Source organism: Scardinius erythrophthalmus (genome assembly GCF_964197995.2).
Source record: "Scardinius erythrophthalmus genome assembly, chromosome: 13".
Taxonomy (NCBI): Eukaryota; Metazoa; Chordata; class Actinopteri; order Cypriniformes; family Leuciscidae; genus Scardinius; species Scardinius erythrophthalmus.
The window spans coordinates 10,726,283-10,745,701 of NC_138233.1; the positions used below are offsets into that span (position 1 = coordinate 10,726,283).

The 19,419-nt window shown below is 36.8% G+C and overlaps 2 protein-coding genes across 2 annotated transcripts; one reads left to right on the forward strand and one right to left on the reverse strand.

Moving 5' to 3' along the window:
• Positions 1 to 348: 348 nt before the first annotated feature.
• On the reverse strand, positions 349 to 8,302 carry LOC308700810 (matrix metalloproteinase-17-like). The gene is made up of 12 exons (XM_081382601.1): positions 8,211 to 8,302; positions 6,590 to 6,873; positions 5,787 to 5,919; positions 5,550 to 5,703; positions 5,269 to 5,377; positions 4,988 to 5,159; positions 3,589 to 3,765; positions 3,248 to 3,374; positions 2,729 to 2,799; positions 2,387 to 2,536; positions 1,383 to 1,646; positions 349 to 1,272 (listed from the first exon to the last, which is right to left on the reverse strand). Exons 2-12 carry the CDS (start codon positions 6,752 to 6,754, stop codon positions 938 to 940), a joined length of 1,857 nt encoding a protein of 618 aa, XP_081238727.1. The 5' UTR covers positions 6,755 to 6,873; positions 8,211 to 8,302; the 3' UTR covers positions 349 to 937.
• Positions 8,303 to 11,074: 2,772 nt separating this feature from the next.
• On the forward strand, positions 11,075 to 19,320 carry simc1 (SUMO interacting motifs containing 1). The gene is made up of 10 exons (XM_081382156.1): positions 11,075 to 11,472; positions 13,383 to 14,675; positions 16,415 to 16,668; positions 16,933 to 17,002; positions 17,096 to 17,259; positions 17,372 to 17,464; positions 18,022 to 18,153; positions 18,246 to 18,402; positions 18,501 to 18,585; positions 18,739 to 19,320. Exons 1-10 carry the CDS (start codon positions 11,338 to 11,340, stop codon positions 18,960 to 18,962), a joined length of 2,607 nt encoding a protein of 868 aa, XP_081238282.1. The 5' UTR covers positions 11,075 to 11,337; the 3' UTR covers positions 18,963 to 19,320.
• Positions 19,321 to 19,419: the final 99 nt, after the last annotated feature.

Genomic DNA, 19,419 nt, shown 5'->3' on the forward strand with positions numbered 1-19,419 from the left:
TTATCCTCTGTTTTTTCTGAAGTGACGCAACAGTTGTTTGTGATGCTATAGTGCCAGTAAACCGAAATTATTAAAGTGAGAAATTTTTGGACTTTAGGGATCAGGAAATTCCTGAAAGAACAGAACATGCCAGTATTTAATACAATAATGCTCCTATTTCTCTTTTTATTGCCATAGTTTTTGGGTGCATAAAAAAATAAAATAAAAAAAGAATAAAGAAATTTTACATGAAATGTAATATTTATAAAATATATTATCGATAAAAGAAGAATCCATAAAATATATTAAAACAAATGTACATATCATTTTAATTTAGATTTTATTATATCATTATTTAATCATCCATCCCACAGTAATAAATTATTTTTAAAAAGTACATTGGTATTTACCAGTAGTATGACAAGCACAGTCATTTTTCTTTGCATTTTATCTTTAATCTTTCTCACACTTTTTTAATAAGGAGAAATCATGAATAAATCACATTTTGGAACCCAATGGATGCTCTCTGCATCTTCATGATCAAAATATGTATATTATCATTATGCTTTTAAACTCAAAAGCTTATGAAGGAGGAGAAAAGTATTGAGCTTATTTGCCTCCTTCACAAGCTTTAGTGAACTGACAGACTCTGAACTGTAAATCATTAACATTTTGTTGATGTTTGTTTTATACCTTTTTGGTTGATAATATGAACAAGAATGTGCTGCAGTATAACTAACCTAACTTAGTAAGGAGGTTTAGCAACTGAAACTGGAATTAACAGAGAAACAAGAACAGCGTTTCGGTTAGGAGTTACTGTACGTACAACAACAGAACTACTCATCTTGCCAACTATTTCCATATGTCTTCCTTTGGTCAGAGACTAAAAGTCAAGGAAAATAGAAGTCATTTTCGGGTATGATTGTGAACTTGAAAGTGGTAATAATTAAAGTGACGGTTAACAAATCACAGTGGTCAGAAATAAAATGGGCAGAAGTAAAATAGGTCCAGTTTGAGTCACTGCACTGTTTAGACATGGACAGTCCCAGCTATGAGGTGTATCTCTTGTATTGTCTTTGTGCCTGATTTGGTCGATTATTCTTTGCCCTTTCTGCTCACGAAGCTCCCGTTGACCATAGTGGGAGATCAAAGAGATGTCACCGGGGCTGTAAGAGGACGGCTGAGGGCAGTCCAACCAATCGGCGGCCAGAAGTCGGGGGTATCCTTCTTCAGGGGCTGAGCCTGGGTGAGTAAATTTCCAATAGGAGTTGCCTTTGAAAACGTAGGTCGAACCTGATTGACGTAGAGGATAAAAAAAAGTCAGTAGTGCTGTGAAACACTGTTACACATACCTTCCACATGCAATGTTGTATTATTGTATAAATATTCTAAAAGCAACACACCCTTGAAGTCTCCAGCCCTTTCTCTCTCGTCATCATTCTCAGTGATGATTCCATTCACTCCTCCTTCAGTAAGCTCTCTCCAGACTTTGCTTTCCTCTGGGCTTTCTCCTTTCTCTCCGTCCTTTCTCAAAGACCCCCACACCACACCCTGATTAGGGTCCCAGTGCAATCCTTGCCACAGTCCCTCTGGGTCCTCCAGAGTAGACAGAGGCTGAGGGAAACCGTCTTGGAGTGACAGATCCTTGAACAGCCAAACCTGGGAACCTGCACATTTGTGTTAAATAAAAGTAGCAGGGGTTTAGGAACCATCTAAAAAGTGTGTTTTCATTTTATGCGATATATCAGCCTGTGTCTATTTAAGTTTTTTTACAGAGTGTCAATTTACAAATAGACACTCGTACAAATAGCCCATCTTGTTGGTAAAAGCTATTTACACTGGCTCCGTCCACCATTGTCTGTTTGAGCCAGGCCAAATTACAAAAGAAATCCATCTTGAAACAAGAACAGTTGCATAGGGAGTAAGTATAGAGGATTTAGCTTTGACACAACCAAATCTGCCTTTTTCTGATGCCATTCTTTATTCCTTTTCCCATTGCATGTCAGATCGGAAGGCATTTATTTTAAATAAAAATGTAAGAAAATATTCGAAAAGTGGAAATAGGTGTAAAGTTGTGCTTTAGGGATAGGGACAAGTAAGGTCCCAAAAAGGCAGCATCCATTTATGATTATAATAAAAGTAATCATGTAGGCCTACACTGAATGTGTTATTGCATACTGTTTTATAATGACACATACAACACTATTTACTCTTAAAAATACTGCTATTTACACTTAGTGTAAAAATTATTTAATGCTATTTGCACTTAACCAAATTTTTATTCTTTGTACTGAGGCCAAGTAAAATAAATCTTTATTCTTTAAATTAAATAAATGAACTCACAAAAGTGGGGTTGAAATTAGCACAAAAATGTGGGTTTGTGATGTGATTGTGCAGGGAAACTGACCACTGATAAAGATGATGGCATGATCTGTGTGTCTCTCCAGAACCGCTCGTAGTGGAGGCAGTGAAGAAGGAAGAGCCGACCAAAGTCTCTGTACAGGAACAGCCCTGACTGACACGAGACCACCTCTGCTCACTCTCCACATGTTCTGCCCTGCAAAATGTGTGAGGGTAAGAGATATATTTAAAAAGGGAGGAATAAGAATAAATATTTTTTTACTGTATATGGTGACACTGAATGGATGGATAGTCTCTGGTAGACCAATAACAAGATAAAAACACAAAGTGGAGGAAGTATATACTCCATAAATTAGCCCTAAATTATTTAAATACTTCAAATATCTACCTTTGAAGAAGAAAATCTCTCCTCGAATCTTGGCAACTGCATCAAAACTGGTGTTACAGCGATCCACAGAACTTGATTGAGATAAAGTGAGATATTTCAAAATATATTTCTCTTCATTAAAATACATTTGAACAAACTAACAAACATTTTTCCAAGAGAAGTTTCCAAGATATTTAAATATTCAAATTTAGATTCATGTCTTTAAAATCAGCATAAAACAGTGTTCAGAACACATATAGTTCTGTAATGTGATGTATCTAGTTAAGGCAGGAATACATCACACAACTTTTGCCCAAATGCTGTCGTTTAGTGTATTTCCATAGTGTTTTTATTTTGTAAAACATACTCCAATAATCAAAAAATTAATTTGAGATACAGTACAAAATACAATTTAAAATCCTTTCATATTATATTTGTAGTAGTATTCCAGCATTAGGCACAATAAGGAATGTGCATTAGTAAATAGGCTCAATTTTGATTTGATGTTCAATTCAAAAAGTTTAATTGATCCTCTCTTACCTGTCCAGATGACTGTGTGCATGTCTGTACATGTGTGTTAGTCTGTGTATTCCTACATGTCGATGACGCAACTGGGCTTCCGTCACAAGAAGAGGCTTGTCAGTTGGAATATGGTCACCCCTCTTACCTGAATTCATAAACAGACACACACACACACACACACACACACACACACACACACACACACACACACACACACACACACACACACACACACACACACACACACACACACACACACACACACACACGTCTCGTACATGATATTCAGATTTCCCATGAATCCCATGAGCTATAACTGCCGAACAGAGATTCCAATCGAGGAGTTTAATGACAGTTACCATAAAGGGCTGTGATGTGTTGAAGGTCGTGATGGCCCAGGCTGAAGTGGAGTGGGTCTCCCAGGGGCCCTTGGTAGTATGGACGCATTACAGATTGCCGTGCTGATGAATGGGTCAGTCCGAGGGCGTGACCAAGCTCATGCACCAGCACCGTGAACAGATCTGTGCCCTCAGTTGCTGTGTGTAAATATTAAGAGCACATTGAGCTTTTCGGAAGGAGGGGCTTCATATGCCCTGTCCCAAATGGCACACTTCATATGCACTTTTGGTCTTGTGGACTTACAATGGCTGCTGCGGGCAGCATTAGGCACAATAAGGAATGTGCATTAGTAAATAGGCTCAATTTTGATTTGATGTTCAATTCAATCCTCACTTGCCTGTCCAGATGACTGTGTGCATGTCTGTACATGTGTGTTAGTCTGTGTATTCTTACATGTCTGTTAAGTCCATGAGACCGTAAGGTGTCCCATTTGTCATTTTAGGTTTCAGAAGGGTGCTTGCGAGCGCCCCTTTTGCGGTTGATATGCGCCCTCGATGTGCATTTTTGCCGAGTCTGCACTGATGCAAGCTCCGCAGTACACTTCTTCCCGAAAGTCAAAGCGGTGTTATGTCATGAAAGTGCGGACTCGTAGGAAGAACGTGAGTGTTTAGGGTGCCATTTGGGACAGGGCCATAGAGACAGGAACTAAACAGAGCGTTACTGACAGACTAGGAAGAGAGGTGCAGCAACAAAGTAAAATATGTGAAATTTTTTTGTGTTTTTTATATATTCAAGCATGAAAACCTAGTAGACTCTAAAAACAAAATCAAGACTGCAAAAGGGCATTATATGCCCCTTTTAAGTTATTATCAATACTGGATATATACAGTATATGTAAATGAAGTATATTGGATACTTCATTGTGGATATTTAATTACTAATTTCCTCCTATTTTTACATTTAGATTAAAGGTGTGTTCACGCCATGTTATTACGCCAATTATGAGATTACGATTTGTAAAAAGCGTTCACAACCTTGTAAAGTGCATAATTCAGAGGACGTAGACAGCTCTGAGTAGAACGTCATGTGTTATTGCGTAATTACGATAATTACATCATGGCGTGAAAACAAAACTTAAGCAAGTGTGAGTTGGGGAGGCTAATCTCTAAAAACAAAAATTATTTAATAACTGTTCAATTAAATTATTTAGCAAATCTCATATTTGATAAAAATATTTGTCTCTTATATTGCACATTATAAGTTTGTGACGCTTAAATTCGCTTGTAGCAAAATGATTGCTTTTTTTTGGTCATTACATGAACATTATTGGCCATTATATTAATATCATTGGATAATGTACTGATCTACCCTGCTGGGTTTTATTTTGGCTTTGTACATTATTCCTTATCTATGCATTACCTCTGAAAGCCCATTCCTCCTCTGCATCCAGGTGAACTCCACCTGCCCTGTCTGGGTCTGATGGAAAGAAGGCATGGCCAACAGATCCACCTGCTCCATCAAAGGGATATCCATCTCCATGGGGACCATGCAAGAAATCTATTTGGAGATCTGCTCCCTCTGGTCCTCGCACCTATTCAAAATAGTTCAACATGTATTTACATGAACCCATAAAAACAGGAACATTGTTAAGGTCAGAAACACAGTGCTAATTTTTGAGTTTTAAAAAGTATAGCCATAACCTCGTGAAACTCAAGCAATGTTGGATCGGCCCATACTCGGAGGGCATAGTACACAAGGGAGCGAATCATTTCACGGGACAGCTTAGAAGATGCAGGGTAAGAGCGCAACCTGGGAAAAAAGAGAGTTGGACTAAGAACAAAATTTTTGTGTTTATGTGTTTTTAATCTTTTTCTACAGTCTTTACTTTATTTTGATACTGTAAACTAACTATCAAGTAAGTTAAGGCTGACGGTAGAAAAAGCAGGAAGAAAAACACAGCTGGTAAAATAATCAGTCTAACCTCCAGTTGATATTTCTTCTCGTCCAGGTAGAAACTGCTCTTTTCATCCTTTGATTTTCAATATCACCGTGTAATGCCGAAAGCTGGATGGTTTGATCATCATCATCCGGAAGTGAACAACGGGGTGTCTGCATCAACTGAACAGTCGCTTCATCTGTGACAGGAAGGTGAGGGAATTAAGGAAGGCATTAAATAAGACTGAGATTTCAAAAGAGTGGGGGAAAGTGTTGTTCATACCTAAGACTCCTGTGTCATCCAAACCAGCAAACCTCTGCATTTCCTTCACTGCTTGAGTAACAGCTGTCCAGGCCTGTAACTGACCTGTAGAGGGATCAGGGGGTGGGAGGTATCCATACTTCGTGAGCCAATCCTGCCAAACAGAACAACATTTTTGAAAGAAAAATAATACTTTTATTCCACAAAGATGCATTCAATTGATCAGTAAAGACTTTTACATTGTTACGAGATGAATCCTGAAAAAAAATAAAAAAGATAGTTTCCATAAAAACATTAAGCAGCAGAACTGTTCATCACTGATAATAATAATAAATGTTTCTTGAGCACTAAATCAACATATCAGAATGATTTCTGAAGGATCATGTGACTGAAGCCTGGAGTAATGATGCTGAAAATTCAGCTAAAATTTTAATTTTAATTTTAAAATATATTCAAATAGAAGAGTGTTTTTTTTTTAAATTGTAATAATATTTCACAATATTACTGTTTTTATTGTATTTTATTGTACATCTAATAAATGGTGAGCAGAAGAGACTTAAAAACTTTAAAATGAATGACCCCAAACTTGGCATAATTACTAATTATGCATTGTTAATCATTTATGGAAATTTAACTAAATAATGTGGGAAAACATACACCAATGGATCAGGCACAATAAGTCTAGAAAGGCACATTAAGGATAAGGAAAAGAAAGAAATGGGTAAGAAAATAGGGTCATTTTCATGTTGAATTTTAATGGAACACATCAACAAAGAAAAGTCTTTTCCAACTGAATCGTGTAGAAGTTCAAGACACGTTCTCACCACAAGTTTAATGCTCTCATCTTCTGTGGGTATGACAGTGGGTAAAGCAGTAGATGTAACTGTTCTTGCCAAACTGGTTGGCAGTACATCTTTATCAGCCGTTCCATAAACTTCCACTGTACATCCACACATGTAGAATACAACTGCTGTCCAAAACATCGCCATAATACCAATGTTACCCAATGTCAATCCTCCTCAGTCAAGTGATTTCAATGACATCATCTTTGCTGAAACTGAGATGTTGGCCTCTCTTGTGTTGAGGAATTGTAGGATTGATGCCAGCACTGTAAGTTTGGAGATAATTTAGTAATGATTATTTAAGATTGTGTTCTAAAGGACAACAGCAACTTCCTAAAAGAATGTAAATTAGTTGTGCAATCTCATTACAAGGGATTGCTTAACTCAGGACCTCTTTCACTCCTAAAATAATTTATACTACTACACTGCTGACTGCTTTGGTTGTAAAGCTGCATGATTGAATTGCAGATGGCAAGTATCAAAGAGTGAAGGATGAAAAGGCTGCAGAGGTTTTATGTGTTTCATTTTAAAAGAAAAGACGACAAGCATAGCGGATGTGGGGCTTTAATTAAATTGGCAGGTGTCATTTCATTAAAGAAATGAGACAATGTGGTGGGAGATGACGGGTTGTTAGAGTAGAGGAGGGACGGGGGAATGGGGCACAGAAAAGAAGAGTAATGGAATAATGGAATTAAAGGAAAACGCTGCCAGTCTCGGGGGACAAGGACAGAGGACAGTGTAAGAAAAGGAGGGAGACTGACAGGAAACAATGGGCAGAGACACATGTCTGCATGTAAATGTATATCACGAGTGTATGACCCAGTCACAGAACGACAGTAGGGGAGAACCTGCATAAATGCGCTCAATAAATACAATAACATATTGCACAATGCATCCGCATGTGTCATTTACGATCTGCAATTCAGTCGATCAACCTTGTCACAAAATCTCTGACAGTTTCAGATGTGTGTGTGTGTAGAGGACAGTGTATGAACTTATGAAACTTTTAGGGTCATTTGTCATTTATCATATGCTGCCATTACAATAATACAGACTAAATGATAACAAACCTCAACCTTTGTGTACTTCAAGTTTAACTGTTTCTGACTTCAACTGAATTGACAAGTAATGACTGCTAATATATGAAAGCATATTTCAAAGCTTTAGGTTAAAAAATATTTGTGCCAATTTGTATATTACAAGTGTTTTCTGGGTGTGTGGATTCAAAGCTTTAAGCTAAACATTTCCGAAAACATGAGAAAAACTAAAAAAGTGTTACACTTATACATGCTCTACCACAGTCTGTTGACATAGGGATCAAGGTGTGGTAATAAATTCTCAGACAGAGATTTTAGCTTCATGTAATCCTTGATGGGCTGCATTTCTTACGCGTTAGCGCTCATTTAAAGCCATAATTTACGCCACAATAAAGAAAAAAATATTTATGAGACATAACAATGAATCCATAATCATTTTAATCTAATTTAAAAAGCTCAAAATATTCAGACGCCATCAAAGAAAAGTTACTATTAGTTTTATGCAAAGTCGAAGTTAATGCAAGAAATGATATCATTCAAAATAGAAAGAATTTGGACATGCTTACCGTCCCAACAAATTCTTTCTCTTTCTCCCTTTGCACTCGAGTGATCTGTCGTGCTTGCCCTCCTTCTCTGTTCCTGAACAGATGTGTTCCTCTCATCTCCACCCCCCCACCACCCCCCTCTCTCTCCTTCTGCCTCTGCACTTGCACAATGGACTCCTAATACCCCACTCAATGACGTCCCCACCCACCCCTGCTAAGTGCATCGGGCATTTGCTCACTCTCTCTCTGTGTGTTTGGAAGATACCAGTGTAAAAAAGCCTCTTTATATGCAGTGAAGAGATTTAGAGACATGCTTAGTTGCACATGTTTGTTGCCAAATTTCATATACTTTATATTTAAAACTCAAATGTCTTCCATCAAGATTCCATCACATGCCATTAAAACACTAATGAACACAGTATGAACATTTACATATATATGGATCCTTTTATGTGAGATCTGAGTCAACTGCCGGATTAGGGTTACACTTTATCTTTGGGCTTGTGTGTAGTTGTGGATATGTCTGGATTAAATCCTCTTAACGGAAGGATTAAAAAAAAATTAAAAACGAAGATTTGAACAGATCTAGCTAAATGCATTGTTGCTGTTTGGTCTACGACATTCCAGAGTGAGATACACAACTTTTTTGTTACAATTTCTGCATGTAAAAAATGTAAACATTTGTCGGCGCACATAAAATTAATAAAATATAATATTTTTTTCAGTGCTGGAGTTAACTTGTAGTTTGTGTATCATGGCAGAAAGCAAGAGCGAAAGCACATTTCCAGATGGGCTATCTATCTTTTTCGCTGGATAATACTGTGCGAGTCCCAGGGGAATATCCGGATTGGAAAAGCATACTTACATGGGCAATAGAGACGTGTGCTGAATGTTTTTAGTGTAACTTGACCTCCTGATCTGTTAAACTTCTCAGAGTATAACCTGTCAAAGGGGCCAGAAACCTTATCACCTCAGTGCTCGATCTTATTGAGATACAGTATTACAGCTTTTAATAGCTTTAAAATGGCACAGGCTATACTGGTAATTTTAGCTATTTTACAAACAACTTTCCAGAGAGAGAGAGAGAGAGAGCGGAATAAGCAAAGGGTGCATTGATGCCTTGTTGTCCTAGTGATCATTTTGACCCACAGGTCAAAGTGTGCGGGCCAGTGGGGCAGATGTGTTCATCGTATTTTTAGAAAGATGCACAAGGCAGGAAGTTTATGTGTGAATGGATGTGAGTGTTCAAAAAGAGAGTGATCAAGAGCCACAAAAGGCCAAGTGAACTTCCTTGTCTCCAAGACAACTGGGATCCCTTTAGAGGAACTCCGCAATACAGATAATCATTGTGCACCCAGGACATGCAGGCCTCAACATTGCTGGTGGCACTGGAAATATTTTACTAGTCACCTCTGATTAATACCACAACATACAGACTCCCAGTGAGTCACTTATGCTCCTGTTTAGGCAAAAGTTTTGTGTTTGATATAAATATATCAAAAACATAAGAAAATGTAATTATTACAAACTTTTGAACAAAGTATTTTATGCGCAGTAAAAACAGTACGAAATTATGAAATAATTATATTATTGTAGATAATTGTAAATAATTATATTATTGCAATTGAAACTTTTTTTTCTATTATATATTTTTATTCATGTGGTTGCAAAACTGAATTTTCAGCAGCCATTACTCCAGTCTTCAGGAATCATTGTAATATGCTGATTTGGCTCAATTATTATTGGTGCTCAATTGTTAATAATGGTTTTTATTATAATCAATGTTGAAAACAGCTTTTGCTGCTTAATATTTTTGTGGAAATCGTGATACTTTTTTCAAGATTTATGCATTTCAATTAATAGTAAAATTCCATCAAATTGAATTGAATAATATTATTATTTATATTATACATTAAAGAATGAGTTTTAAAGGAATTTTGAATGAGTAAAAAAACATTTTGTATAAATCTTAAATTTAAACATATTTTCATTTTTTTGTGTAATTTATACGAATCACATAAACTAAATGGTCCATTCCTTTGTTCCACTGAGATTTATACAAAATGTTTTATTAAGCTCTAGTTCTTTTTTACTCATTTAAAATTCTTAATTCATAATACGAATAATATATTTGATTGAATTAACTGAAATGCGTAAATCTTGAAAAAAATGCTTTTTTTTAGTGTAAGAACAGCATTTATTTGAAATATACTTTTATAACATTATAAAATAACATTATACATTTCTTTACCTTTGATCAATTAATGCATCATTGTTGAATAAAAGTATTAATTTCTTTTTCAATCTTATCCTTGGGCAACCCCAAACTTTTGAATCTATCACGGTTTCCACAAAAATATTTAACAGCAAAAAGTTTCCAACCATAATTGGACATAAACATAATAAATAATTGGATAATAAAATGTTTCTTGAGATTCAAATCAACATATTAGAATGAAAGAGGTTATGACTCTAAAGATGGAGTAAATGGTTGCTTAAAATCACATGAATAAATGACATTTTATAATATTTTAAATAGAATCCATTATTTTAAAATCCGTTATTTAAAATTACGCGACTTTGACAACAGTCCAAGTTATATTCTAGACAACAACAAGAAAGTGGAAAAAAAGTGGAGATGCCGGGGATTGAACCCGGGGCCTCATACATGCAAAGCATGCGCTCTACCACTGAGCTACATCCCCGCCTCTTCCAATGGCAAGATTAAAGCTATTTGTGCTTCAGGTCAAACTGCATATGAAGTTGGAATTTCATATAGGCTACATATGGAATGTGACAAACGGGTATCTATGCTTGCGTACAGCGCAACTAAAAGCATACCGATACATACAAGTATAAAAAATCAGTCCGGTCCGTAAATCCACTAATCCAAACACACTTCCGCATAACCGACACTTGCGGAAGTTCCTCCTTCATCAAATCCTGCAATAGTGAAACCAAAACATTTAGATGACACTAGTATTGACATTTACCTGCGTGACTACTTTGTTTTTGTGGAGGTTTGTTTGACAACAGTAACTATCAACTTTTAGTGCACTATTCATGCACTCTCCTGGACCCACTATTTTTGTTGCTCAAGGCATCTGTCGGCACAAACATGACTGATGGGACAGGGTGAGGCAGAATTATGGAGGATATTATTTGTGTCAGCTCGGGCAGCAGCAGCGACGACGACTCTGATTTAGAGGTTATAAGTAGTTACAACGAAGACAAAGAAGATGGAGTTCCGTTCATCCGAACAGAATGGCTCCCAGTCACACCAGTAAGTTTACTATTTGCACTGTTTGTCTTTATCAGAGTCTCAAGGTCTTGATTGATTTTGTCCGCTTGGGCTTTTATCGATTTCTGTCGATTACACATGCAAATCGGAGATTTGTTCAGGGTGTGCGTGAACTTACACTTGTTTCCAACCGCACGTGCTTTTCGCTTTTTACACATTAGCTGCAGGTACGTTGGAACGCGCGCAAATGACGTCACCGAACATTTAAGAGATTTTGATAGGCTTGCAGAACACAACAACCTAAAAGTGCATAATAAAAAAATAAAATAAATAAAACACACACACACACACACACACACACACACATATATATATATATATATATATTAGGCATTTCTATAGAGTTATATAAAATAATGTGATAAATTATTATATATAATATAATAAATCGGCTGATATTGGTGAATATGTTTAGTAAATGTCGGGTATTGTGTGAAACAATTTAATTTAAGCGTGTATGATGAATGTGTGTACGTATCATTTGCTGTTTACGCGGTTCTCTGGAATAAGTGATTCTGATTGGTCAAACGTAGCTCAATTGAGAGCTCAGTATGATAGCTGTGCAGATCTTGATCTTTCGCTCCACCTTCTGTGCAAGTAAGCTAATAAAACTATTTCAACTTTAATAAATATATAGCCATGCATTTATTTGTTTGGTTAAGTAGCAGTATAATAAGTGGGATGACCCGTTTACAACAAGGACGGTAACTATAACGATAAAGATATTGTTTTAAAAATCGTTTCAGATGTTAAAGAATAGCACAATTATAACGGCATATTATAACTTAATTATAATATCGATAACGGCACAGATAAACATATTTTGTCAACGATTTCTCCACAGCTAATAACGGATAAAAACATCGACAGCCATTTAATTGAGCATATAAGTTAGCGGCTAACGACTGAACTGCAGCGCGCGCTTATTATAAACAAAACGATATTCTGCGTTGGTGTGGTTGCTAATATAGCTACGGTGTTAACGGAATTTAACCCTAACCTTTTCCCTTTCAGTATTATTTTGTGATGGTAATCAACTGTCTATATGCTATATATTACATATCGTCCATTAGCCACCTGGGGCTGGTTGCATAAACTGCTAAGACTAGTCTTACAAGTTAGTCATGAACCGGAAGTTACAAACGACTTTTCTCCAGTGTTGTGAGTATTTCCAAGTGAGACGAAATATTGAATAGAGGGCAGGGTTTTACTGGTTTTACTTTAGCACTCCTCCTCTCCATCGCTCGCTTAATGGTTTGAGGGGCACATGACAGGAAGAGAAGAGAAGTCGAGGGGGGAGGGAAGGATAACATATTTGATTAAAGAATATAAGGGCACATGAATTAAAAAAAAATAATGTGCACAGATAAATAATTTGTAATAAACACTACAATATTACATGTAAAAATATGAATTGTAAAATTTGATTTCATGGTGACTTTAAGACTGTTCAGAACTGTTTTAAGTCAGTTACATAAAAACATAGATTGGTCTAAGTAAGCCTGATTCCCCCTTGACTAACCGCTAGTTTGTCATTCTAGTAGGGCTGGTCCGAATACCATTTTTTGAGCTTCGAAGCTTCGGTAGTAATGAACATCGAATATTCGAAGCTTCGGAGAGAGGGGGCTGAACATACTCTTCTCTCTAATAAAGGCAGGAATCCCTGTGTCTGTCTGTCTGTTTGCATTGGTTTAAGTAAGCCTGATTCCCCCTTGACTAACCGCTAGTTTGTTATACTAGTACTTAAGATGCAGTCTTATTATAATGGCTATGTTTATGCAACTGGCCCCTGTTCTGTAGTTGCCAATAATGGTGGTAAGCCATTGAAAAGTCCAATTACCACTATATTTCTCCTGATTTCTCCTACTTTCTTCATTGTTTGTTTGTCTCAGGTCCTCATTGATATCACAGACCATAAGTTAACCCCTCCAAGGCGAAGATGCTCTAGAAGAGATACTTGCTCCTCCTTAGAAGTTATAGATTTAAGTGAAGACGATCCTCCTGATGATGGCGACGTCCAGCTTCAGAATCCGTCACCGACTCTGTCGTCAATAGAAAGCAAAGACAAGAGAGTGCATGTAACACTGGCATCTTTTGGAAAACCTCTAGAATCACAATCTCGAACAAGTGTTGGAAAAGATGTAGCTAATTCAGGGTGTTTTGTAGGGAACAGTGTGCAGTCTGTCGTCTCTAAGTCACTCGCTCAGGAGAATGCTCTCACAGACGTGCTCCAAAGAACAGAAAATCATTTGCATGAGGACACAAATTGTAATTCAAGCTTGTCGTCTGAGCAGTTGAGCTGGGACAAGTGTTTGGAACGTTGCAGCTCCAATGATACAAGTAAAAATTCGTTCAAAAATGTATCTGAAGTATTAAAGAACTCTATTGCAGATATATCGCAGAACACTAAAGACACACAGCTCAGTACACCAGCTGTCTGCAGCATAGACACAGACCAAGAAAACAAAGAAAATTTTGACTCATCACAGAAATGGGAAGGCAGTGTTCATTCTCCTTACAGTCTTGACAGTCCATACTGTCCGAGTGAGGTAGATGCTTATATATTTTCGGACTCATCCAATAAATCTGAAGATAATCACCCATTTACAACATACAACAGTCAACTGTCACCTCAAACCTTTGAACATCCTTCTGATACTTTTACTGCATCAATGTCCAATGCACTTTCTTTGAATGATAACGTTGAAACGATGAATATCTGCAAAAATGAGGGTCTACATACTCCGGTTTGGCCAGAACCTTCTTCCCCCTCCATACCTACCTCATCTAGGGCCTCGCCTCACTGGAGTCTTGAACTTAGATCTATCCAGAGTAAACCCTGCAGTCCCACTTCCACGGAGATTCTTGCCAGTGACACAGTGGCACATTCCCCTGATCTGTCTACGCTGAGCTCACCAAGTAGCACCTTCAGCCTCCTCCTCTCGCAGCCCTCCCCGCCAATGTTTTCAGAGAGAGCAGAGCTAACGAGAAATGATTTAGATGCAGTATCCTCACAAAGCCCTTCCATCAGGCTTTGGGAGACAAGCAGCGATTACGACAATGACAATGTGCTGGATAATGTGGTTTCAGATCTCTCTGAAAACAACTCACAAGATAGACAACATATTTGTCTGGCTCAGTACAGAAAATTAAGTCAGTGCATGGGTGGAATGGTTCCACTGATGGTAAGATGTTTTGATGTGCACATTGCTTTTTTTTTTTTTTTTTATAAGTACATTCAATAGACACAATAATGATATTGGTGTCTTCTTAATTTTATTCTGTATGTACTGTAAATCTTAATCTTAAATCACATTTAAGGCCTGTCAAGATTCTTGATTAATCACAATTATTTGAAAAAAATTCAGTCGCATTTTGCTAAAGAATATATAAAACACAAAAGACTTCCCTCATATTCAATTCAGTTCAATTCACATTTACTTGTAATTTCATATGAAATGAGGGTTTGTGGGTTTAAACAGACTGCATTATATTATGTTAAATTCTATTATTTTATATAAATATCATCACAACATCAAGGTATATATATTCGACATAGTTATTTGATAATTAATAGTCAGCACAGAATTCATGATTGTGACAGGCCTAGCCATGTTAGCTCATTTTAACAAATGATACAGTAAACTCTTACTTCATACTTCAACTCTTAAAGGGATAGTTCACTTTGAAATTAAATTTTGGTATGTTTTAGCATACCTCAAGGGCATCCAAGATGTAGTTGTCTTTTTTTCCACAGTAGTTTCAATTTTGATATTTTTAGGTTAAACCGTTCTTGTCTGTCAATCATATAATGCAGGTCTATGGTCACGGTCTCAAAGAGCAAGCACAGAGTCCAAATTAAAACAATTCCCCATCGTCCAAATTAAACAATTCCCCATCGTAAGTACACATTGATGGCCTAAGACACGAAACGAGCGGTTTGTGTGAGAAAACGAACAGTATTTATATAGTTCTTACCTCTTATACACAGCCACGTCCAAGTGACTTGCGCATCCTGGTGTGTGACGTGTACGCAGACTGGTGCATAGATATATACACTAGATGTCGCCTTGTCTACGGCAGTTAATTGGAACGAATGTCTTTAAGGCGACATCTAGTGTATATATCTATGCACCAGTCTGTGTAAACGTCACACACCAGGATGCGCGCGCGCCCTCAGATCACTTGGACGTGGCTGTGTATAAGAGGTAAAAACGATATAAATACTGTTCGTTTTCTCACACAAACCGCTCTTTTCGTGTCTTAGGCCATCAATGTGTACTTACGATGGGGAATTGTTTAATTTGGACGATGTGGAATTGTTTTAATTTGGACTCTGTGCATGCTCTTTGAGACAGTGACCATAGACCTGCATTATATGACTGACAGACAAGAACGGTTTGACCTAAAAATATCAACATTGAAACTACTGCGGAAAAAAAAACACCTACATCTTGGATGCCCTTGAGGTAAGCTAAAACATACCAAAATTTAATTTCAAAGTAAACTATCCCTTTAAGGTATGATCACATTAAAATGTTTGCAATCGTCAAAATGTTGCAATGCATGAAGCATTTTAAATAATTTTCAAACCAAGCAGCTTTCTGTTGGTGAATGTGAAATCTGCATAGGAGCAAAGTTTTTTTTAAATATTTTCATTAAAAAAATATTATGTTTATTTATAAGACTATATTATGAATTATTTTACCTTGGCATTTCATTTTAGAAAACTAGTTAATGCTGCTGTGTAAGTGTTTCTAATACAATGACTGAGGGAGTGATGGCAGATTTTACAGGAACGATAAATGTGACCGCAACCAGACACCCTTGTCTCCTGAACTTGCCAAAACTTTTGTGAAAATCATTATTCATACAGCATTCCTAGCGAAATACATTTCAGTCGGTCACTTTTCGTTTTTAACAGCATGACGATGAGGAGGAAGGTGAACACTATGGTCCCGCTGAGCCCCTGTGCCGACAAAGCCTTAGTTTGGTTTACAGCACTATTGAGGAGAATTACCCAGAGGGCACTCTTCAGCTGCTCTCTGACTTCATTCAGCCTCGGTTTTACCCACCGGTGGACATTACGAAACATCTGCTCAGGGGGATTTTCTTGGACCCACAGAGCACTGATGTCCTAGTCGTAGAGGCCTATAACCTATTGATGAAGACTCAGAGGTGAGTGGGATCACATCTGAAACTACTTTGAGTTTTTTCCCCATTTAAAACAGTTTTGTGAAACTATTTTACCTGAACATTTTACATTTTCATGAAAAAGTCATGAGTAAGTCTAGTGTATGTGCTCCAACATGTGATCCTATCTGCCCTTCCTGTTCAATGAAAATGGAAATATCCACCCACCCCCAACTCCCCCCATAAATTAAGGTGTTAAACGTACTATTCATGTTTATTAAATAATTTCAGTTTGTTTTGTATGTTCAGATACCACCCTGTGGATGCTTCTACAGTCCCATGGGATTGGGAACTGATGAAGACGGCTATGAAGGATCAGGTAGGTACTTTTTAGCACATTTTAAATACTTCTATTTATAAGTAATGCTCTAATTTTCTTAAATGTTCCACTCTTCATTCTTCCTGTCTTAAGGAGGACATTAGGAGGTTGCGGACAGAGGTCCGGTACATGCTCCTGCAATATGTGTTGCAGGTTTTAGAAGATGACTTTCATTTTAAACTCAGGACTCAATGTCTTCAACACTCTGTTGCAAAGAAGATGCTTTCATGTGGCCCTGAAACGTTTGGGCAAGTCAGGTGAGTTTAAGCCCCAATTTTTGCAATCGGCTTTACTTGACTTTGCATACAGTTATAAATAATGAACTGTCATATCATATTATGGGTGCAATTATGTGATTCTTGTTCTTAGGGATCTAATAAATTGGATGATTAATGCTGCTAAGGAGTCAGTGAACAACTCAAAAGATGTGGAATATCCAAAGAAAGAGGACAACAGTCTTAAGTATATGAAGTGCTCATTTTGTTATCATTAATGTTCAAATATTTGGGGTCAGTAAGATTTTTTTTAAATGAAATTAATACTTCTATTCAGCAGGGATGCATTTAATTGATCAAAAGTGACAATAAAGACACTTATAATGTTTAAAAAAAATGTCATCTTGAACTTTATATTAATCAAATAAGCTTGAATAAAAATGTATCGCATCAACAAACATATGAAGCAGCACAACTGGTTTCAACATGGATAATAATAAGAAATGTTTCTTGAGCAGCAAATCAGCATATCAGAATGATTTCTAAAGATGTGACACTGAAGACTGGAGTATTGACTGCTGGAAATTCAGCTTTAAATAAATATACAATTAAAAAAAGAAAACAGTTATTTTAAATTGATAACAGAAAATCATACAGACCCCAAACTTTGAACAGTAGTATAAAATAACACATTCTTAGGGAAATATATTTTTAATATATTTATAACAGTCTACGGAAAGCACTTTGGATTGTACTTTCCTTCTTTTCTTTGCAAAAGAGAAACATTTACTTTCTTTGTTACAGGATTGTATTATCTCTTCAGAGGATGTTAACATTGGCCCTAGAGGTGGACAAGAACCCCACCTACAATTCAGACAAACTTTCAGAAGAGCTCTTCAGTTGGCTTAACAGAATGTGTTCTTGCAGGAAGATAAGGTGAACAATAAAAAAAAGATAATCAATATACTTAGAGGTTGCACAGAGCTTAATTGAATGTTGAGTTTTTGCTGCCCTTTGTATTGTTTTAGACTCTTATTGTTGAGTACTCTGGAGAGCAAGCTGCTGAGATGCAAGTTGTTGAAGCTGCTGCTGGATGAGGCTTGTTCTCAGAAGACACGCTTGCCCATGTCTCTAAGCTTGCTGCTACACTACCTTAAGAGCTCCACACTGACTTCAGAACCCTCAGTAAAAGATCATTACAGTGTTTTATTCCAGATTAACAGTTTGCATTGTTATTCTGCATAACAGCTGAACTGATATGATCTCCCTGCATGGTGTGACAGGATGGAGCAGAGAAATGGAGAAAATGGGATGAACTTCTTCAGCTTCTGTGGATGTTGATGCTCAGCTATGAAGAAGTGGTGACAGGTGACAAACTAGTGCTATCACAGTTCTTTTAAGGTTATACATAATAAGGCAAATAGAAAAGAAAATTAAGCATTTGAAAGAAATTTTAAGTGATAAAACCAGGTGATCATAATAGTTTTTCTCTTTACCATTCTTTCAATCTTTGTTCCCCAGGTCACCTACACTCTCCCATCACAAAGCGCTTTGATAGGATGCATGCACTGATTTGGACACGGGATGATCAGGTGATAAGCTCAGCAGTGCAAGAGGCAGCAGACGCCTTCCTGTCACGAGCAGCGGATGACATCGGCCACGCTCTCCCCATGGGAATGCAGGAATTACTACGCCAACTACAAGAACACATTACTGACATGTCCAGTGTTACTTCAAGTCATTAAGCCTTTTAATAACTTTGACATTTTTTTTTTAAATACATTTATTTTTTATACAATTTGAGTTTTTGTTCACTACACATACCAGCCAAAAGCAAATAATAATAATAAATGGAGCCACAACCACAAGCGCTAATTGTCGGGGTATATAAGGCATTATATAGCATTCTGTTGACAATTTTAGGCAAATGGATAAAATGAGAATTATTATTTTATCCTAGTAGAAATTAGAATTATGCCTTGTGCTCAAAGCCCTAGTAATGCTGTCCTCATGGAAATGCAGGATTTACTAAATCAACAACAGTATAGTAAATCCTATTACTTGAAGTCATTAAAACCTTTTATAATAACTTTGCTTTTTTTTATATAAATACATTTATTTGAATACAATTTGTTTCACTACACATACCAAACAAGAGAAATAATATAATACATTATTATTATTATAATATACTTTTCAATA

What these genes read in the sequence shown, in the direction of transcription:
- LOC308700810 (XM_081382601.1), bottom strand. Translation starts at nt 6,754, where the DNA reads ATGGCGATGTTTTGGACAGCAGTTGTATTCTACATGTGTGGATGTACA. An exon ending in AGAGATTTTCTTCTTCAAAG is followed by an intron (nt 2,537 to 2,728) that starts GTAGATATTTGA and finishes CACATTTTGCAG; the next exon opens with GGCAGAACATGTGGAGAGTG. An exon ending in TGCCATCATCTTTATCAGTG is followed by an intron (nt 1,647 to 2,386) that starts GTCAGTTTCCCT and finishes ACAAATGTGCAG; the next exon opens with GTTCCCAGGTTTGGCTGTTC.
- simc1 (XM_081382156.1), top strand. Translation starts at nt 11,338, where the DNA reads ATGGAGGATATTATTTGTGTCAGCTCGGGCAGCAGCAGCGACGACGAC. An exon ending in CTATTGATGAAGACTCAGAG is followed by an intron (nt 16,669 to 16,932) that starts GTGAGTGGGATC and finishes TTGTATGTTCAG; the next exon opens with ATACCACCCTGTGGATGCTT. An exon ending in GAAACGTTTGGGCAAGTCAG is followed by an intron (nt 17,260 to 17,371) that starts GTGAGTTTAAGC and finishes TCTTGTTCTTAG; the next exon opens with GGATCTAATAAATTGGATGA.